Source organism: Taudactylus pleione, unplaced genomic scaffold (assembly GCF_031769625.1).
Source record: "Taudactylus pleione unplaced genomic scaffold, aTauple2 ptg000731l, whole genome shotgun sequence".
Lineage (NCBI taxonomy): Eukaryota > Metazoa > Chordata > Amphibia > Anura > Myobatrachidae > Taudactylus > Taudactylus pleione.
In genome coordinates, this window is record NW_028285133.1 from 438596 (window position 1) to 458145 (window position 19550).

Below are 19550 nucleotides of genomic sequence, written 5' to 3' on the forward strand. Positions count from 1 at the left end.
GAGCTCCACACATGGTCTAACTCTGCCCTAGAGCACTGACGGGCTGTGTTCTTGATAATGGCTCTGCTGACAAAAGTGCGCGTTGGCATGAAGTACACTATCATAAATGCCCAGGTTCCTGTGTGCAATACATCTAATAAGAAATCTGTTCCTCGGTTAGGTGGGAGCAGAGGGAGCTCGGCAACGGACGTGTTTATTTCGTAGACCACAACACGAAGACCACCACCTGGGAGAGACCTCTGCCCCCAGGGTGAGACGTCGCTCTAGGCTGTGTTCCATGTGCCCTGTGGGGATGTGGGCAGCGGAGGTGATGCTAGATAGACATGGCCAGTCATTTTCTCCTGCATCCATACATCTCATTCTTCTTCGCTTTGTAGATGGGAGAAGCGGGTGGATAACCGAGGCCGCTACTACTACGTGGACCACAACACTCGTACGACCACCTGGCAGAGACCTACAGCGGAATATGTCCGTAACTACGAGCAATGGCAGACACAGAGGAATCAGCTGCAGGGAGCAATGCAGCAACTGAGTCAGCGCTATCTGTACCAGGTGAGAGCACGAGAGATGTAGAGTGTACGAGGCTAATCTACTCTATATTGGATAAGTGACTGAGTATTAAAAGGTTCCAGAGTATTTTTTTTATGACTCAACTGAATGATTGGACCAAATATTCGGTCATGCAGTTTGCAGATTACACCTTTTCTACAGGGAGATGCCATATTTGAATGCAGTTCCAAAAAAATGAGTCAGAGCAAAGTGGATGACCAACCTGCGCTAATGTGTTTTTTTCCAAACCAGGTTTTTTGTTTGGCTTGGCTATTGGCATTTTGTTCAATCCCATATGGTCCAGCCTGGTTTGGTCGTTGACCGCAGCCATTATACAGTGATTGGTCAGTTCCGTCAAAACACAAAATGAACCCACAACAACAGCTCTTTGCGTTCGCTGTTCTAGACTACGGAAAGCTAATATTTAATGTGCACCGCGTTATTGAAAAATGAGTTAATAATAAATGAATCTGTTTCTGAAATTTGCAGCTGCATCTTCTCCATACACTTTGGACCGGATTCAATTAGCCTCAAATCATTGCCCGGGGCTATTTAATTGCATCCTGCACCCTGCATTTACTGCGGATTTCTGTTTCACCCTTTCCTGAGGCTCAAACAGAAATCGGCGTTAAGTAGGTCTTTCTGCTCTAATCATGGCTGCCTCATCCAATTACAGAATCTGTTCACGCATATTAGCCGTGAATTTACAATGCAAGGAAAAGGGCCTGTAATAGAACAGCTCGGGCGTACAAGCCGGAGGCTACAAGCCCTATTCCTCGCGCCGGTAAGTATCGAGCCCAATTGAATCCCGACCCTAGTGCACCTAATTTGGGAACGTTGGTCATTTCTGCTTATTTAATAACAAAGAATATAGTATCTGGATGTGTACTGCCTGCTCCCCGGCCATAGAACATCAATCTGGGAAAATAATAATTTTATTAGGAACTGCAAGATGAATAAAATCACAGGAGACGTGTTGGAATATGTACCCTACATTCTCACATAAACGTTTCTTTTTCTCCTGCTGCCGACTAGTGCAACAATCCCCTGTTTCATCAGAATAAGAATAGACACACACACATTACATGTGTTTTCACAACTGTGGGTTTTTTTTTTTTTGCAGGACGCTGGTACAAACTCCCCACAGTGGAGCCTAATCCCGATTCCCCAGAGATTTTTTGAGCTGGTCAGAGAGGGGGAGTTATATAAACATTAGCTCTCCTCACGCCCCCTCTGCACCTCCCAGCTATTTCACACCCCCCTTACACACCTCCTCCTTCCCTCTAAGCATCCCCTCACTGCATGAAAAGAAAGGTGCATTGTAAGACAGGATCTAGAGAAAAGGGGGGAGCAGTGGTGCCTATAAGTTGCTGAATATTTCTTCAGTTTGGGCTACTCTAGCACACCGCTCTGCCAAGGGACGGGCTTGATTGGGAGGGGAGGAGGTGAGAGGGGGTCTGCGTGGAAAGGGGGGCCAGGAGCTGAGCCCAGAGCCGGGAAGAGCTGGGCGTTTACTGGTGGCTTGTGGGAATGATTTCATTTGAAAGGCCTGCAATATTTTCCCCTCTGATTTGGGAGCAAGTCGGACGTGTGAGTGCTGAGTCCAGCTGGGGGACGTCTGCGAAGCACATGGCATCTCCTGCTCCGAGCTCCATCACCCCACTGCCTCCTGTCCTGATGGGCTCTGTCACTAGAGTGCAGCTGTCAGGCTACCTGTCTACTTTTCCTCACTTTCTACCTTGCTGTCTCTCTGTTTGCAGTCCCCAGCTACCGCTCCAGACAATGATCCTCTTGGACCTCTACCCAATGGATGGGGTAAGTGTGAGCTCAACTCGGACTTGGAAATGTTCAATAAAATGACGCTGCTTTTAATTACCTCTGGCATTTCTTACTAGTGGGGAAGGTAACGTTAAAGCGACAGCTGCTCTTAAAATCTAGCGACGTTTAATGCAAAGGTCCAATAATTATATCGGAAGTGAACAAATATATTTTATGTAGTGTCTCCTGCTTGTCCTAAATGGTTCATCTACCAGCTGTGCCAACATTGGTTCCTTAGTCCGCGGCTGATTTGAAAACGCTCTAAATATGGAAAACTATATGGATATTACTAATTTTATATAAACGTTGTGAAGAGACTCCCATTCCCATTTTTCAAACCAGCAATAGCATGCTTGGGTCCAGGAGGTGTAGGTGGCGCCTTCCAGAGGCATTTCACACTAGGTTGGAGTTTTCCAAAATAACGTCTTCAAATAATTGAAAGAACATGTGTTTTGTAACGTTAAGGTAGCGTAGGTGGTATTTGTACTGAATCCAAAGGGGCAGATAGCACCCCTTCCTAGGGATGACGGTTTGCAGCATATGAAACGAATGCGTCATGTGCTGCAAATACATAGAGCCTTAGGGGTATACTAAAGTGCAGGTTTTTAGAAGTGGAGTAGCCAATCAGATTCTAGATATTATCTTCTAGAAGGTGCTAGATAAATAAGTAGAATCCCCGCACTTTAGTAAATATATCCCATAGACTATACCGTTTCCCTGCTGCTGAGTGCTGGGTATATATCCTGCAATGTAATATCACTCCTCTCCACGTGCTTGTAGCTGGGAACAGGGGATTGTGGGAATATCTCCAGTTGTCGTACATGATAAGAATCCCTTTTAATCAGAGGCAATGTACAGTTTCCGAACAAGGAGCTTGGCACGTACCTTGGAAAGCTGATAAATTGTAATTGCTGTGCACAGAAGGGTTGTGTCCTGCCAGCAGTTTCAGACGGAGTAATGTAGAAGTTGGAAGCTTCCTGCTCTTGTCTGAGACATGTTATAAGCAGAACCCCAAGGCACAGCTACAACTGGTATTTATTTAAGCAGATCATAATTGTACAGGGGTCTCCAGGTATTCCCAGTAGTTGGTGTACTGCTAACATCATAATTGCAGATTCATGGAAAAATCTCAGACGTCTCCCTTAATGAACATATCTTTTAGCTGTTATCTATTGACACAACATGTTTTCTGTATCGGGTTTGGCTAAATCAAAGAACCCGTATAAGGCTAAATTATATGTGAGCAACATAGTATCCACCGAGCATTAGTCATTATAAAAGACAGGTCATTAACTAGTGTCATCAACCAATCACATACACCGTAACAGTGTTTCAGTGTAAATTAAATATGATGAACGCTTTCGGGGAGAGTCTGTCATCGGTAATGTCCCGCCGCAATGCACATCACCGTATATTATGGTAGCCTCACCATCGTTCATTTTCCTGCACACCTCTATTGGATGCGAGGGAACATTATCAGTGTTACTTGCCACAATCATCTGAACGATCGTCAGGCATTTTGTGGCCCTCGCAGAGAATCAAATCTTCCCTATTTTTCATACATAAGGGACCACCAGAGGACACTGTGCAATGAGCAATGGAGTAAATGTCCTAGGGGGAGATTCAGTTATCCATGATGTGCAGCTGAGCACATTGTGGATAGTTACAGGAGAGCAATGTTGCCTGATGAGGATGCAAAGTAAAACGAGCAGCGTTGCGTTTGCGATGTGCCGCTGACAGGACATCACCATTACCGCACAGAACTCACTGTCCATAGTATTTCTATAATAGAATTCATCTAGAAAGTAAAGTGCTGAAGGCGCCTGGTCACACTGTAATAGCTGATACTGGGCAGTGTCATAGCGCGTGCGGTCTGCAATACGGATTCGCTTGTGACTGAGAGGATCATTCCCTGCTGTGGCGATAATGCTGCACTTGAGCCAGAAGCGATCAGCCCAAGGGCCCCATCTTATTTAGGCACCGATGTGTAATGCTGCCCATCCACTAGAAGACAGGCAAAAGACTGCACGATTACTACATTGTAATCGTGCAGTTGTTTGTCAGTCTGTGATGTGCCTACACTGACCGAGCAGTCGTTCACTGCAGGCTCATCAATCATCTGCAAACCTACTGAACCTGACGTTCTCGTCCGGTTGTCCAGCACGTTTGCCCGATGATAGATGTCTAAACAACCAGCGGGAGCGCGCATCGCTGGTCGTTTTAGACATATTTTGAAACAATCTGCAAACGATTATCTAATGATATCGTTATCGTTCAATCGCTCATTTTACTCGTCTAGCGGATAGACACCTTAAAGCTTCATTGGACAATAGTCCTGTCATTAAAAGCTCCTGAGTAATAAAACAAGGTCAGACAATACCTTTCCTTGTCATCATCTCAGACTAATGAAATAACAAAAGATTTGAAGCACAAGGCTTTATTAATATTAATATGCAGATTGGTATTTGGTATTCAATCTATTACGCTTCATTTTGTAGCACCCTTTTTTTTTCTCTCTTATATCTCGGTTTATCATTTTAGTGAAACGTTTTATGATTTTGAATGTGGTTATTTAGTACTGTAGAGGTCTCCTCACATAGCTTTGTCCACACTGTCTCATTTTACTTGAATTGTGACCACTCTTGATGGATGGTGAACACAAAGCCCTTATTTTGCCTATTTCTCACCAGTTCTCCCTTCATGGGGAATTCTGCTCCAGATATTAATATATGCTTAGATACAGGGACATCTGGGCTGTAACAGGGCTGCAGTGTAAGTCACCCGGATCTCTAAATGTCTCATATAGGGCTCTATTCCATTAGACCCGCCCCGCTAGTGCGTGCGAGTAAGTGCGGCTATATACCGCCCTTACAACAGCTCAGAACATGCTGATTTTTGTTTGCAGCCCCATAGGGTCATGTACAAAAATCTGCGAGATCAGGCGGCGAGGGCGGCGAGATGAGGTGCCATTTCCCTGCCGTTGCAACACCACAATGTATGAAATCGTGTTTCCGGTTGTTAGTTCACACTGAACATCGTATCACACGTGGCTGGTTGATACTTTGACTTGTACCACAATAAGAAACTATGGAGGAAATGTATCCGAGAATGTTGAAGTTCCACATAGCACCCAATCTGCTTCTAGCATTCATCAAGTACATACTATGTAATGATACGTAGAAGCTGATTGCTTTCTTTGGGCTACTTCTCCATCCTTTAGAAGGTCTGATACGATACTCCCTAAATCACTCAGTCATATCCGGTGAAGCCGTCATCCCAAACATGTTATGTGAGTAAGTAGCAGCGACAAGCTGTGTTCAATGAAAATAATTATGTGAATTAATTGTGAGTCTGGGGTGATAGTTTTATCCTTGGCTGTCTCTCAGCCAGTACTTTCCCTTATATACAGACTAAAAGAAGAGAAAACATATTATTTCTGCACCTCTCTATAATGTATGTAATATTGTAATTACTGCCTTTTATAGTAAACCGTTCACATTGCTACATTATTGTACAGATAATCGTAGTTTCCCTTTTTCCCCAGAACACAGCACAGCTTGGGTCTAGAACACATTGTAGCAAGCTGGTCTGCAAAGTGCTTCAGATTCTGCTTTGTTACCCTTTTATTTATGGTCTGTGTGCTGTATCCATGAAATAAGCATACATATTATATGTGTGTGCTCACAGCAGTGTACTATTAAACCGTAACGTCATACAGTAGACCGTATAGAACAGGGTGTCAGCATGTGGCCGTTCCGCTGCTGTGGAACCACATATCTCTGCACACCTTGCCACAGTTTTGCTATTCGAGCATGCTAAAACTGTGGCAGGGCATGCTGGTATGTGTAGTTCCACAGCTGCTGATGGCCATCATGTTGAATACTGCTGCTATAGTTGTCAGGGGATATAGGGACCACAGTAACAGGCTTTGGAGGGTGAGATCTGACCTATGTACAGCCCTGGTATAGGTAAGTGAAATGACCGGTAATGGGGGACAGATCATCCTGCTTCCTAATTCCAGAGGCCCTCGTGTGGTGAGACAGAAGCCCCTGTATAGTTATTCGCTGCCAAGGGTGTGGCTGGGTGTTTAGAACGCCGCAGCTGGAAGGCAGCTTACTGCCCACCCCTTTAGAGTGTGAAATGACTTGGAAAAGGTTAGGACCATAAAATATGTGGTGACATCCAGCGTATCGCCAGGGTTTGTGTTATACGAATGGTGCTCCAGTTGTGCTAGAAATTCAATCCATTACTCTAGGCTTCAGTAACGGTCCAACATGCTGGGCTTGTAGACTCTCAGCATCATATTTCTGACCGCACCACTGTAATAAGCGGACAGTTTACAGTAGAATTCAAAGTAGTACAATATTAGTCCTATTTATATAGTGTTAGGAAACAGAGTGAAAAGTGATAAGGTGCCAGCCAACTGTAACTGTCATTTTTCAAACACAGCCTGTGAGATGACAGTTGGGAGCTGATTGGCTGGTACCTTATCACTTTTCTCTCTGTCTCCTAGCACTGCTTAGTAAATAGACCCCATAATATGGTATCAATTCTTTGGTATCAATTTCTGTCAGGGGCTTACACGGATTGTCATCACACATAGCAATAATTCTTCCAGGGATTTCTCTTTCTAATTTTAACCCTATTTTTGCCTATTTCTTACCATATGATGGAGTGGTAAATTATGCTCCAGAGCGAAGAGCTTGGAGGATTGGCATGCGATAAGCCTTAGGTCTGAGCAGTAACATCATGGCTGCTTCTGTTTGGGTACATGCCAGTTTTGTGCTCGCCCCCCTGAGGGCGTCAGCACTCATCGCCCGCCTTAAAGGCTGCTCTGTCTGAGCCTAGACTGCGGGGACTGCAGGCAGGAAACTAGTGCCGTGCTTTGAAACAGTAGAGCTGTGTATGCGGTAATAGGTTATATATGCATTAATTGGCCAAACCGTGATGGATAAAGTTTCTGTAGGTGTTATATGAAATGCCTTCCTGCTCCCCCCCCTTCCCGCTCCCCAGTACCCTGGAGACTGTATTTAAAGCAGTTAAGCAGTTACAGGACTTTAGTTAAGGCAAATTGCTTGTGACTTATTTAGCACCATTAAACTCACACCGAGTTGAGAGTTGAAACAATTTATTCGCGTGTGTGTGTCTGTAAAATCCGCACAGCAGTTCTGAATTAAACCACTGTGTACACATCCCTGGGGAAACTAGCGGGGGAGATGCCATGTCTACTTGGCAGGAGAGAACTTATATATAGACAGCCAGGCAGGGAAAGTGTGTGGTAAGATTGAGGACAGGAAGACTGACTTAATGGTGTGTAATTAGCCAGAGTAGGAACATCGGCCGCGCTGGACTCCTATTAACAGTAAACATTCTGTTTTGGAATGTGTGTCTGGAGATGCAGATTTTGGGTTAATGCATATGGCGGATGGGCAGCAGACACAGTTCTGGGGTACACAACATGTTGTCGAGTTATTACTAAAGTTTGATGCTGGCCAAAGATGGCGCAATCATGTTGAGCAATTTGTTTTCGAATGATTTGTCAGACATCGCTCTACCTGGAGGGACAAAGAACTTCACTGTACCGGATCAAATGCGGACAGGGATTATAGGGATTTTTATTGGTATTTTTTATAAAGTTCCTTCAAACAATGATGTCACCTGCCGTATGTGTGATGTCATTGCTCAAAAGCACTAAATGCAGCCTGTCACCAGATAGATGTCTACGACTCTTGAACAAGTATTTTTTCATCATATAAGTAGCCACTTACTGTAGCAGATGCTGTGGGATTGTCTTCCAGTCTGCAGTAGAAAAGTATTTCCTGAGTTGTAGTTTAGTATTATACGTCCTATACTCAAGCTATGGAGAGAAGGGCATGAAAAAGTGGGGAAATCATCCTGGACACCAAAAAGGTGACAACTGTGATAGCAGGACCATATAGAAGGCTGTTAGTGACAGCTGAGACAGCAGGACCGTATAGAAGGCTGTTAGTGACAGCTGAAATACCAGGACCCTATAGAAGGCTATTAGTGACAAGTGAGATAGCAGGACCATATAGAAGGCTGTTAGTGACAGCTGAGATAGCAGGACCCTATAGAAGGCTGTTGGTGACAGCTGTGATAGCAGGACCATATAGAAGGCTGTTAGTGACAGCTGAGATAGCAGGACCATATAGAAGGCTGTTAGTGACAGCTGAGATAGCAGGACCATATAGAAGGATGTTAGTGACAGCTGAGATAGCAGGACCATATAGATGGCTGTTAGTGACAGCTGAGATAGCAGGACCCTATAGAAGGCTGTTGGTGACAGCTGTGATAGCAGGACCATATAGAAGGCTGTTGGTGACAGCTGAGATAGCAGGACCATATAGAAGGCTGTTGGTGACAGCTGTGATAGCAGGACCATATAGAAGGCTGTTAGTGACAGCTGAGATAGCAGGACCATATAGAAGGCTGTTAGTGACAACTGAGATAGCAGGACCATATAGAAGGATGTTAGTGACAGCTGAGATAGCAGGACCATATAGATGGCTGTTAGTGACAGCTGAGATAGCAGGACCCTATAGAAGGCTGTTGGTGACAGCTGTGATAGCAGGACCATATAGAAGGCTGTTGGTGACAGCTGAGATAGCAGGACCATATAGAAGGCTGTTAGTGAACATAAGGAAAGTGCTGGAGGTTCTTAAAAGGTGTGAATTAACTGATATTTGCATCACATAATTTAATCCATTTTTGAGCTGTTTCGATAAATTCATCTGAAAACTGATATATATTTATTGCCTGAATTATACTATTTAAACCCCTCTAAATGCATGATTAGTCATTGGGAGGTGTGTACCAGGGGTTCTGTACTATGGGCCTGATTCAGCAAGGAACCCACGGATGCAGACACACACATCCGACATTTGCGAGAATATGCTAATTAATGCATACGCACGGCAACCGCAGCACAAAGATGCAGACGCCCAGCACTACATAATGCCGCCCCCTTACCATCCCCTAACGTCCGTACTGATGCGCAAGAAAACATCAGGAACATCACGGAACATCGGAGCAGCACGCAGACTAAAGGTAGACCTGAGCCTGCCGCAGGAGTTGAGAGACTTCCTGCACGCAGAGGGACGCCAGGCTGCGTCTGGCATCTCAGTGGCTAATTTATGCACGTCCCTGTAACGGGGTGCGAACGCACTGCCACGCTTACGTTCTTCCAACCACTCCACGTATCCACCCACAAACGGCACTTCCTGTCAATCACTTTTCCCTGGGTCTGCGTATTCGCTGCGCTCGCTTTTGCGGACGCAGTGAGCATTTAGCGCACTGCGACCAAGACACATGCGTAGTCTGTGAACATCGACCAATTGCGTGCGTCTGCATCTGTGCGTTCCTTGCTGAATCAGGCCCTATGTGTGTACCGTCTTTGTTTTTTCCTTAAAATAAAGATTTTCCCTAACTTTCTATCTGTAGAGGGGGATGTGCACAAAAACGTGAATTTGCAGGGAGAATGGATTTCTAGTTTGGAAATGTATTGCACATTTAATTCACAGTACGAATTTGCCATGAAAACAGATTGCGGGACCCATCTGGCTCCTAATTGGATTGACTCCTATATCTCATGGCAGTGCTCTATCTGTACTTTTTTTTTTTTTTTTTTTTTCTTCCCCAAGCTTTATCTTATGGCTGTTATATATCATGGTTATATTTCCTAGCTACATATAATGACAGCTATATTTCCATGCTGTAGCTCATGACAACTATATGTACACTCTTGTTCTCCATGCTATATATTATGGCTATATTTGTTACTGCTATATCTACACCCTTCCCCATGCTGTATCTCATGTCTGTACAGTATATCCATTCTTTATCTCATGGCAGCTATAGCTACACCGTTCTCATCCATGCTATATCTCATGTCTGTATCTCCCATGCTTTATCTCATGGCAGCTATATCTACACCCTTCTCATCCATGCTATATCTCATGTCTGTATCTCCCATGCTTTATCTCATGGCAGCTATATCTACACTATTCACATCCATGCTATGTCTCAGGGCAGATAACTGAGGATTCACAGAGTCCTCACTAAAACCAAGTTTCTCTTTTCATTCTTGCAGAGAAGCGACAAGACAACGGGAGGGTGTATTACGTGAACCACAACACACGTACTACTCAGTGGGAGGACCCACGGACACAGGGGTGAGGACGCAATTACCTTGTGCATTGTGCCGAATAGCAATGCAGTCTTAACACAAGATATTTATTAAAGAGTCTTGCATTACTCTTACATAATTTGCAATTTGTATAACGAAGGGGAAACAAGATTACACCATTAATAATGGAAAGGGAGGGGGAGCATCCAAAATGAACTAATCATGAACCCCAAAACAGCAAGCTCAGTGCTATAAGGAAGTGAGAACATTCTAGAAGCTGCAGAAACAAAGCTTGGTACAGTAAATGAGAAGCTCAGAGATGGATCTAACTATGCTTCTCTCAATATAGACCCAAATTGTGGAAGGGGTGGGCACAAACCAGTCTTTAATCTGGGCATGCCTGTTTTAGAACGGCCTAAATTAGCTCTGAGGCCTCTCTTAATGTTCGATGTGAATGTACATTCCGAGCTAGTCCTGGCTATTTCACCCTTCTGGACAAATGTTTAGGATATGGTGTAGAATAAGTTTGGAAGAGGTATACAATTTCAGGAAGGAACAATCTTAAATGCGGCCAATTGATCCAGCCCCACTCACAAAATGGCCCACGCTTTGGTTTGTGTCTTGAAATTGTTTCAACAACAATGAATACTTACAATGTACTATGGTAGAGGTATTTGAGTGGATCCAAATTCCCAGGTAATTTCTAGAAGTGGCTTGGCAATTATATGAATGAAGGAGACACAAGGCGACCTGAGTGACTCCAAAAGCTAAAGCCTCAGACGTAGAAGTATTTAATTTAAAGGGTGAGGCATCCACGTACTGCCGGAGGACTGAATGGATGACTGGTAATGCAATCTCGGGGTTGGTGATAAACAGTAGTATGTTGTCTGCAAGTAGGCAGATTTTATGCTGTGCAGTGGTGATGACAGGTCCTGTAATAGAGCCTTGGGATCTTATTTTTTTTCACCAATGTTCAATGGTCAGGGCAAAGATTAGCAGAGACGGCAGACACCCCTACCTAGTACCATCAGAAATTTGTAGGTTAGTAATAAGAACCCATTACTGAAAACACGAGCTAAGGAGTTGCTATATAGAGTTGGGGGTTGCCTCTAAGTAGAAGCCCCAGAATCTGAATTTGGCAAGGGTCGTCGTTGGCACCCAATGCAGCCTATCAAATGCCTTTTCTGCATCTAATAATAACCATAACAGAGGCACAGAGCGAGAGGGCCAATATTCTAATATATCTAAATATCTTTTAGTATTATCAGGAGCTTATCTGCCAAGCACAAACTCATCTTGGTCTTGATGGATTAAACTGGGGAGAAGTGGATTATGTCTATTGGCTATCAGCATAGCAATTTTGACGTCCGAATTCCCTGACAGTTTTAGGGATGGAAATGACCCTCCTACATTGTCAGATGGCAAGAGTTATTCTGTGTTGCATTGTTATACAGGTTGATTAAAATAGAGATTAAGGGGTCTATGTACTAAGCCTTGGAGACCGATAAAGTACCAACCAATCAGCTCCACTCATTTTGCAAACACAGCCTTTAAAGTGACCGTTATAGTGGGTACATATCGTCCACATCGCCCAGTGTGTACCCACCATGAGCGACCATGCGTGCTCCCGGGGGGTCGTTCATCGCATCGACAGATCGAGCCTACATGCTGCTCAATTTGATGAATGGCCCCATGGTTGTTGATGTTGCTGGTGGCCGACATATCGTGCGGTGTCGTTCATCGCATCGTGGGTCGGCCAGATACACACATCGTGTAATTCTGTAGGAGCTGATTGGTTGGTATCTCCATCCATTTTATCTCTCTCCAAGGCTTAGTACATAGAGCCCTTAGTCTGCTTGGATAGTAATGTAAAAGCTATTGATAAAGCCATCTGGAGCCAGGCGCCTTAGTTTTTGTTAAAAGTTTAAATGGCGGTTCTGACCTTCTCTTCCGTCCACTGAGGACAGGGAAGCTCACGTGGCTGGAGGCAACACAACAATAATGTGTTCTGAAGGCTGTGGGGTTGTATTGTCATGTTTGAGGTGATAAAGCGTTTTGTAGTAGGCAACAAATTGAGTTGCGATGTCCAGGGGGTTTGAAGCTTGGTCAGCCCTTAGGGAATTGTATGAATGTTTAATTTGATTGATGTCATTTTTCCCTCTGAGCTTGCCTGTGAAGAGATTGCTTGCTCCGTTGCCTAAAGTGTAAACTCCTCGACCAAGATGAGCAATAGCCCGTTGGATAGTGAGAATGCATTATGTTTCTTACCTGTCACATCCAAGGCAGTCTTAAGTATCGTCTGTGGGGTATTATGTGGTGCAGAGTTTGGGTAACCATCCGTCCTCAGAACCGCCTTAAGGGCACACCCAATGGGTGTCCTCTGGAACATTTGTTTCACGCTGTTAAGGGCATCTTGCATCAATGATATATTGTAAAGACCATTTATTAAGTAGTAATAATTTGAAATAGGAATAGGATTTGTTGGCATGGGAGTGAATAGTGACATCCTTACTGGTGGGGTATTTAATTCGCCATGAATCATAGATGTCAACATTAAAGTCCTCCATATTGAATTATCCATCTTTCCTGGCTTCTGGAATTCTCTGGAAGGCCTTCCGCAGAAAGTGTATTTGTCTCAAATTAGAGGCGCACAATCAAACTGAGAAATACACTAAAGCAATTAAAAGTTTTTATTTTTGGAGTGTTTTGACTCTGTGCTGGCTTCCTAAATGTCCTTATAGTGTAATGGATTGTGTATATATACTAGATGTTTGTACAGTGCATGGATAGCTACTTATCTGCTCCACACTATACAGATTGGCTGAAAGGGTTTGTATATGGCTACAAACAAGTTGTGTGACTATCACTGTGCAGGATTTTGTGTTGCATGCTGCTTGTGACAGTGTGATCTGGCAAGCTCCGCTAAACCACCATCCTCTGCTCTTCCTCCCCAGTATGATCCAGGAACCAGCACTGCCGCCAGGATGGGAAATGAAATATACCAGTGAGGGAATCCGCTACTTTGTAGATCATAATAATCGCACCACAACCTTCAAGGACCCGAGGCCAGGCTTTGACTCAGGGTATGTGTGACAATGCAAATATAGCTAGGGAATAGGTAAGAGATGCCAGTGCACATGAAAGATGAGGACCAGGTCCGACAGGGGCAACGCAAGCCGGTACTGCTGACAAGGAACGTGTACTGAAGTGGGGGCGGAGAATAGAGAAGACATGGGGAGGGGCCTACCAGTGAGTAACAGAGGCTGGATTTTTTAGACATCTGAGTAACAGGCAGGACACTGAGTATTTGTGGTATAACAGGAGGATGGACAGAGTATATAAATAAATAAATATATGCATGTATCTTGTTTGCAATGAAAGCACTCCTCGCTGTGTTGGTAGATTTACTTGGTAGATACTATATAAAGTGAGCCTGCATATTTGATGTTGATTATTACCCTTTCTCATCGCAGGGTTAAACCAGGGGGATCGCCTGGAGCATACGATCGAAGCCGAAGCTTCCGCTGGAAATACCATCAGTTTCGGTTCCTGTGCCACGTGAGTCGCTGGAATTCCCTCTTGTGTTCACCTACAGTAAAATCCCTTTCCAAATGTACCCACCACGCAAAATCTCACCCAAGTATTGGCGCTTAAAATCCCACCCACCCATGGTTATTCTCTGGTCAGGGGCTGCTGCAGCGTGATCCAGTATAAAACATAAAATGTTGTCAGAGAATTGGCATCTCCTACATGTACATGTTATGTGTTATCTGTGTCTGTATGTATATAAATGACTTATTGACGTTTTTCCCCCATAGTCAAACACGCTACCGAGTCACGTTAAGATCAGTGTATCTAGACAGACGCTGTTTGAAGATTCTTTCCAGCAGGTAACTTAATGTTCTTTGTTTTACCGTTTAAGTAGTGAGGACACTTCCTTAGGATGTTACTGCAGAAGGTCTCCTAACTATTATGATCCCTCATTAAAGTCATGATTTCATTGTATCCTCTCCTACTCCATTTTAAATTAAAACATTGTGTACTATTTATTACATAAACGATACATACATAAGCACAGAGAATGTTCATATGGTAAACGGCATTTAACATCCAGGCAACAAGCGGCCCTCCTAGCTGTTGTTGAACTACAAAATCCCAGCATGCATTGCAACATTTTTTTTAAGCATGGCCAAATAGCAAAACTGTGGCAGGGCATGCTGGGATGTGTAGTTTTGCAACATCTGGGGGGCCGCTTATTGCCCACCCCTAAGTTAGACTATAGGGGGTAAATTCACTAATGGTAGTTTTTAATGGATGTTGTGTTTTAGGGGCTAAATGACACATTTACTAACCTTGAAAAATCAATAGAAAAAAATTGTCTGTTAGTAAATGTATGATTTAGCCCCTGAAACACGACATCAATATTGAGCGATTTTTGATCGCTCAAAATCAACCTTTTAGTAAATATGCCCCTAAGTATCATAGGTACAGCCGTAGGCAGGTCAGCCACCAGAGTGGTACCATTTGCATCTGATATTCCATAACTATGTAGGGATTTGCAAGCGTTGGATGGAGAATCAGATATGAGGCACCGTAGCGGTGGAACTTGGTACGTCAGTCTAATAGGAGACTGATCAGCTTTTTTTTTTTATATTTTGCATTCCTCCCAATTTCTAAATTGGGCTTCTGACACGCACTTGTTTTTTGGTGTGGGGAAAAGAAGGATTTAATGAAAGCCTCGCAATAGAGAAGCAGAAACCATCGGATAATTGAGAGCTGAGTCCTGGCCATTAGGGTTAGGAGGGTAGAGACCCATATACAGTTAGTTACATCCAGCAAGCAGTACACCACCTCCTTCCACTACTGAATGCTGTAGGCAGATGCAGGTTGTTGATGCCTGGGACTAATTATTATAAATAACAAGGGTGATTAATGACATTTTAGATCCCTTACAATCTTGCTCTTCTCCTCAGATCATGAACATGAAACCATATGATCTCCGCAGGCGTCTTTACATCATCATGCGTGGTGAGGAAGGTTTGGACTATGGAGGCATTGCCAGGTAAGCAGGTTATATGGTCAGAAGTTTGTTTTGTAGTATCTACATGCAGGCTGGTGTTATGGATACAGGATGTAGTATTTACAGTCAGGAGGATGTGATATGTAACTAGCAATGTGCCACATCTATAAGCAGTGTATTTGGCAATATTGTATCTATAATTAGGAAAAGTAGCTGTATTGCATCTTACTCCTGTTACTGTATCATATTGTGGGGTTTAAGTGGGAGATGTACTAAGCATTTGAGAGCTAAAGTACCAACCAATCTGCTCCTACTTGCCATGTTACAGGCTGTGTTTGAAAAATGACAGGAGCTGATTGGTTAGTACTTTCTCTCTCCACCTTACCTCTCTCCAAGGCTTAGTACATCTCCCCCTATATTGCCATTCCTTTATCCAGTGGTGGTGCCCTATGCCTGTGCTTCAGGCTCTTGGGTATCTATCTCTCTAGTACCTTGGTTTCTGGATCTTCTGCCTCTCCAATCCTTTAACTCTTGGATCTTGTGCCTTGTTCTTGTCCTTCGTGTTCCTAGATTTTGTGTCGTCTGTGTTCCCCCAGTTTCATACATCCTCGCTAGTCCCTTGACTCTTGCATCCTTGGTGGTCCCTTGGCTCCTGGCTCCTGTGTTTCTCTCTGTGTCCTCCCAGTGGTTTTACCCTATGGTAGGTTACGTCAGGCTGTTCTACCACAGGGTAGAACCACGGACAGGATATGGGGAGCTCTCAACATGGAGCCAATCAACTGTGAACCTTCAGCCTAGAAACAGCTAAATATACTCCGCTCTCTGTAACCTTACTGCAGCTGCTCCACGGCTCCATCATGTAAAACAGTCTGTGTGCAAAACATGGCTTCCCGTTCTAACTAGCATTAATGGTTGGGATGCTCATTGTGATGTTAGCTGTATCTTTATTTATCTTTGTTTAATCATGTTTTGCTTGTCTTCCCTCATCTACTCTTCCTTCTCCTCTTTCTCAATCTTCTGTCCACCACGTTCCTTGTATCTCACTCACTTTCTCCCCTCTTCTGTACATCCTAATTATCTCTGCAGAGAATGGTTCTTTCTGCTGTCTCACGAGGTGCTGAATCCCATGTACTGTCTGTTTGAATACGCCGGCAAAAGCAACTACTGCTTGCAGATTAACCCGGCCTCATCCATAAACCCCGACCACCTCACCTACTTCCGGTTCATCGGACGCTTTATTGCAATGGTAAGTAGGAGAGCTTGTCTGGAACGGTGTTGGTGTGTGTCCTTACCTATCCATATCCAGTCTATAACACTATCTCTGGTCCTGTCCCCTTCAGGCTCTGTACCATGGAAAATTCATAGACACGGGATTCACTCTGCCGTTCTACAAGAGGATGCTTAACAAGAAACCAACATTGCGAGACCTAGAATCCATCGATCCAGAATTCTACAATTCCATTATGTGGATTAAGTGAGTGCAGAGCAGCGTGATTGTACTGTGATCAGGGCCAAGCCTCCCCATTGAGTGGACAGTGACCATTATGTGGGCTGGAATAGTAGCCTATCAGGTCTCTGGGAACAAGTGACTTCACTGAAGACCAGTGAATTGATGAGCTGCACTATCCAGTCACCAGGCGTGATGTGTCTGGGTGACTGACCACTTCCTGGTGAATAATTGGTGCACTTGTGCAATTTGTGGCTTATGTCAGAACTGTCTGGGAGTTGTAGTTTGGCATGTGATTCTTAGTCACACGCTGCTGCGGCAGCTTTAGCGTCTTCTGCTGTAGTCGCGTCCGTGACTTTACGCTAATGCTAGTATTAGCATGTCCCCTAGTATACAGCTGCGCATATGACTGTACGAGGACTGAGACGCCCACTTTGAGCATCTGAAGACGATGTAATACCGCTTGTTGCGTCTTGAGACGCCACCATCTGCACCACTGAAACGTGCACCAGCACCACTAGGTGCATATTCTCCATCAGGGTACGGCTCCCAATGTGCGCGATTAACTAGTTCGCAACTAGTTATGTGACATGCCCGCGACATTCCCATCAGGCACTGCACCTTCATGTGTTTGAATACCCAGCTTCCAGTTACCATCCAGTAACACCCAGCACACATCCAATACATTCTACACTGTGCGTCTCAGTCGCTACTCATTACACACTGTGGGATGCATGCATTGTACAAGTTTTCAGGCATTTTTGCGCACACAGAGTAGCAAAACAATAGCTGAAATCCGTGAACAACGGTATTGCGTGCAACACGCAATCAGGCCTCTTAGTGTGCATGCTGCACCCCTCCACCACCCGTGTTTTACCGCCCTCTACATCTATTTCTCTCATACACGCGCTGTCCGCACTATAACTCCGTAATGGTCCGTCTTTCCCGTTGCAGTGGCTGCATCGCTCCCCAATACCCTCTCTCTGTTTCCTGTATGCAGTCTAAGAACCCTCAATCACGAAAACTCAACCACTCAGCCTCCCCCTATTTACTATATTGTTGCTCCTCATTACCAGCTTTCAATCCTGAGCTTCCTTCTCTCCTACAGGGAGAACAACTTGGAGGAGTGTGAGCTGGAGCTATACTTTGTGCAGGACATGGAGATCCTGGGGGAGGTGACATCACATAAGCTGAAGGAGGGCGGAGAAAACATTCGTGTCACAGAGGAGAACAAGGAAGAATTTATCACGTACGTAGGAAGGACAGTCGCTGTATGTTCTTCTTAGCTGGTCGCCTCTCCATCACCTGTTTCCTAGGACTTTGTGAGGTGCAGGAGGAGTCTTATGTGTGTCCCTCTCTCAGGCTTCTTACAGACTGGCGATTCACGCGTGGGGTAGAGGAACAGACCAATGCTTTTCTGGATGGATTCAATGAAGTTGCCCCATTGGAGTGGCTGCGCTACTTTGATGAGAAGGAACTGGAGGTAAGGGCGCAGTTCTAAGTGGGAAATTTATCAAAACCTTCTTCTAAAGAGGACAAATAGAGGTGTTGTCCCTAGGAATCAATCAGATTATAGCTATTGTTTGATAAAATGTACTGGATAAATGATAGCTAGAATCGGATTCTGGTTCCTGTGGGTCCATCTCTCCTTAAGTGTCTGTTCATGGAACCATCACATAGACTGTATCTATTATAATACAATCGCTGTACTGGTCCTGACCACGTTCATTGTATTTCAGTTGATGCTCTGTGGGATGCAGGAGATGGATCTGAATGATTGGCAGAAAAACACTATCTATCGGCACTATACCAAGAACAGCAAACAGGTCCAGTGGTTCTGGCAGGTGGGTGTATAGACTTCAGACACTGCAGGCAAGATGTACGGCATACATAGAGGTGCACGCTAACTGCACGCATTGCCGATACGCACGCAGTTGGCTGATGTTGGAAGTACTACACATGTATCTGATTCGCACTGGGCATCACACGTCCCAATGGTTACCACAGAACGAGTTTGGACTCGAGAGCTGTGGATTTCATTGGGCGTCGCTGGTGCAAACCAGGACGTATTAGTGCTGCTGCTGTGGGCACCTAAAGATTATTGGCCACGGCATCAGCATAAAGCTGCGGCAATAGACTCGTCTACGTGCACCTCTGAATCAGGCCCCCACAGGCTTTATTGCTGCTCTATCTAGAAGTTTTTAGATGTATTATTATAGGATCATTAGTTACCTTCACAGGGACTACGCTGGGGTATAGGGTAGTAGGTGGAGTCTGGGCACCAAACAGTTAATTTCTTCAGAGATGTGCAGCTCAGTCTCCCCTATACCCCACCCCCATCCCAGGCAGGCCAGTCTAAGTTTGGCGCTGTAGGAGTGTGCACCTATAACAGGGGGGCTGCTAATGCAGCCTCATATTTCTTCATTTATTTAAACGTTTTTTTTTATTGAGCAGCAGCGCTGGGAGTCCTAACAGGAGTCCTACTGCAGCCTGCGCTGCCGCCCCACCAACCCCCGGCGCCGGAGAGCGGGTAGGTGACCTTGGCCGGGTCCGCACAGCACATGGAGGAC

The 19550-nt window shown here is 44.6% G+C and overlaps 1 protein-coding gene across 1 annotated transcript in view; it reads left to right on the forward strand.

Moving 5' to 3' along the window:
* The window catches only part of WWP2 (WW domain containing E3 ubiquitin protein ligase 2), an 86200-nt gene that overhangs the window by 57126 nt on the left and 9524 nt on the right, over positions 1-19550 (forward strand). Inside the window, exons 7-19 of the mRNA XM_088457018.1 lie at positions 161-250; positions 378-552; positions 2310-2364; positions 10478-10559; positions 13468-13596; positions 13987-14071; positions 14332-14403; positions 15487-15575; positions 16620-16779; positions 16874-17007; positions 18089-18229; positions 18343-18463; positions 18720-18824. Of these exons, the coding sequence (XP_088313144.1) occupies positions 161-250; positions 378-552; positions 2310-2364; positions 10478-10559; positions 13468-13596; positions 13987-14071; positions 14332-14403; positions 15487-15575; positions 16620-16779; positions 16874-17007; positions 18089-18229; positions 18343-18463; positions 18720-18824 (1438 nt within the window). The remainder of the gene's footprint in view (positions 1-160; positions 251-377; positions 553-2309; positions 2365-10477; positions 10560-13467; positions 13597-13986; positions 14072-14331; positions 14404-15486; positions 15576-16619; positions 16780-16873; positions 17008-18088; positions 18230-18342; positions 18464-18719; positions 18825-19550) is intronic.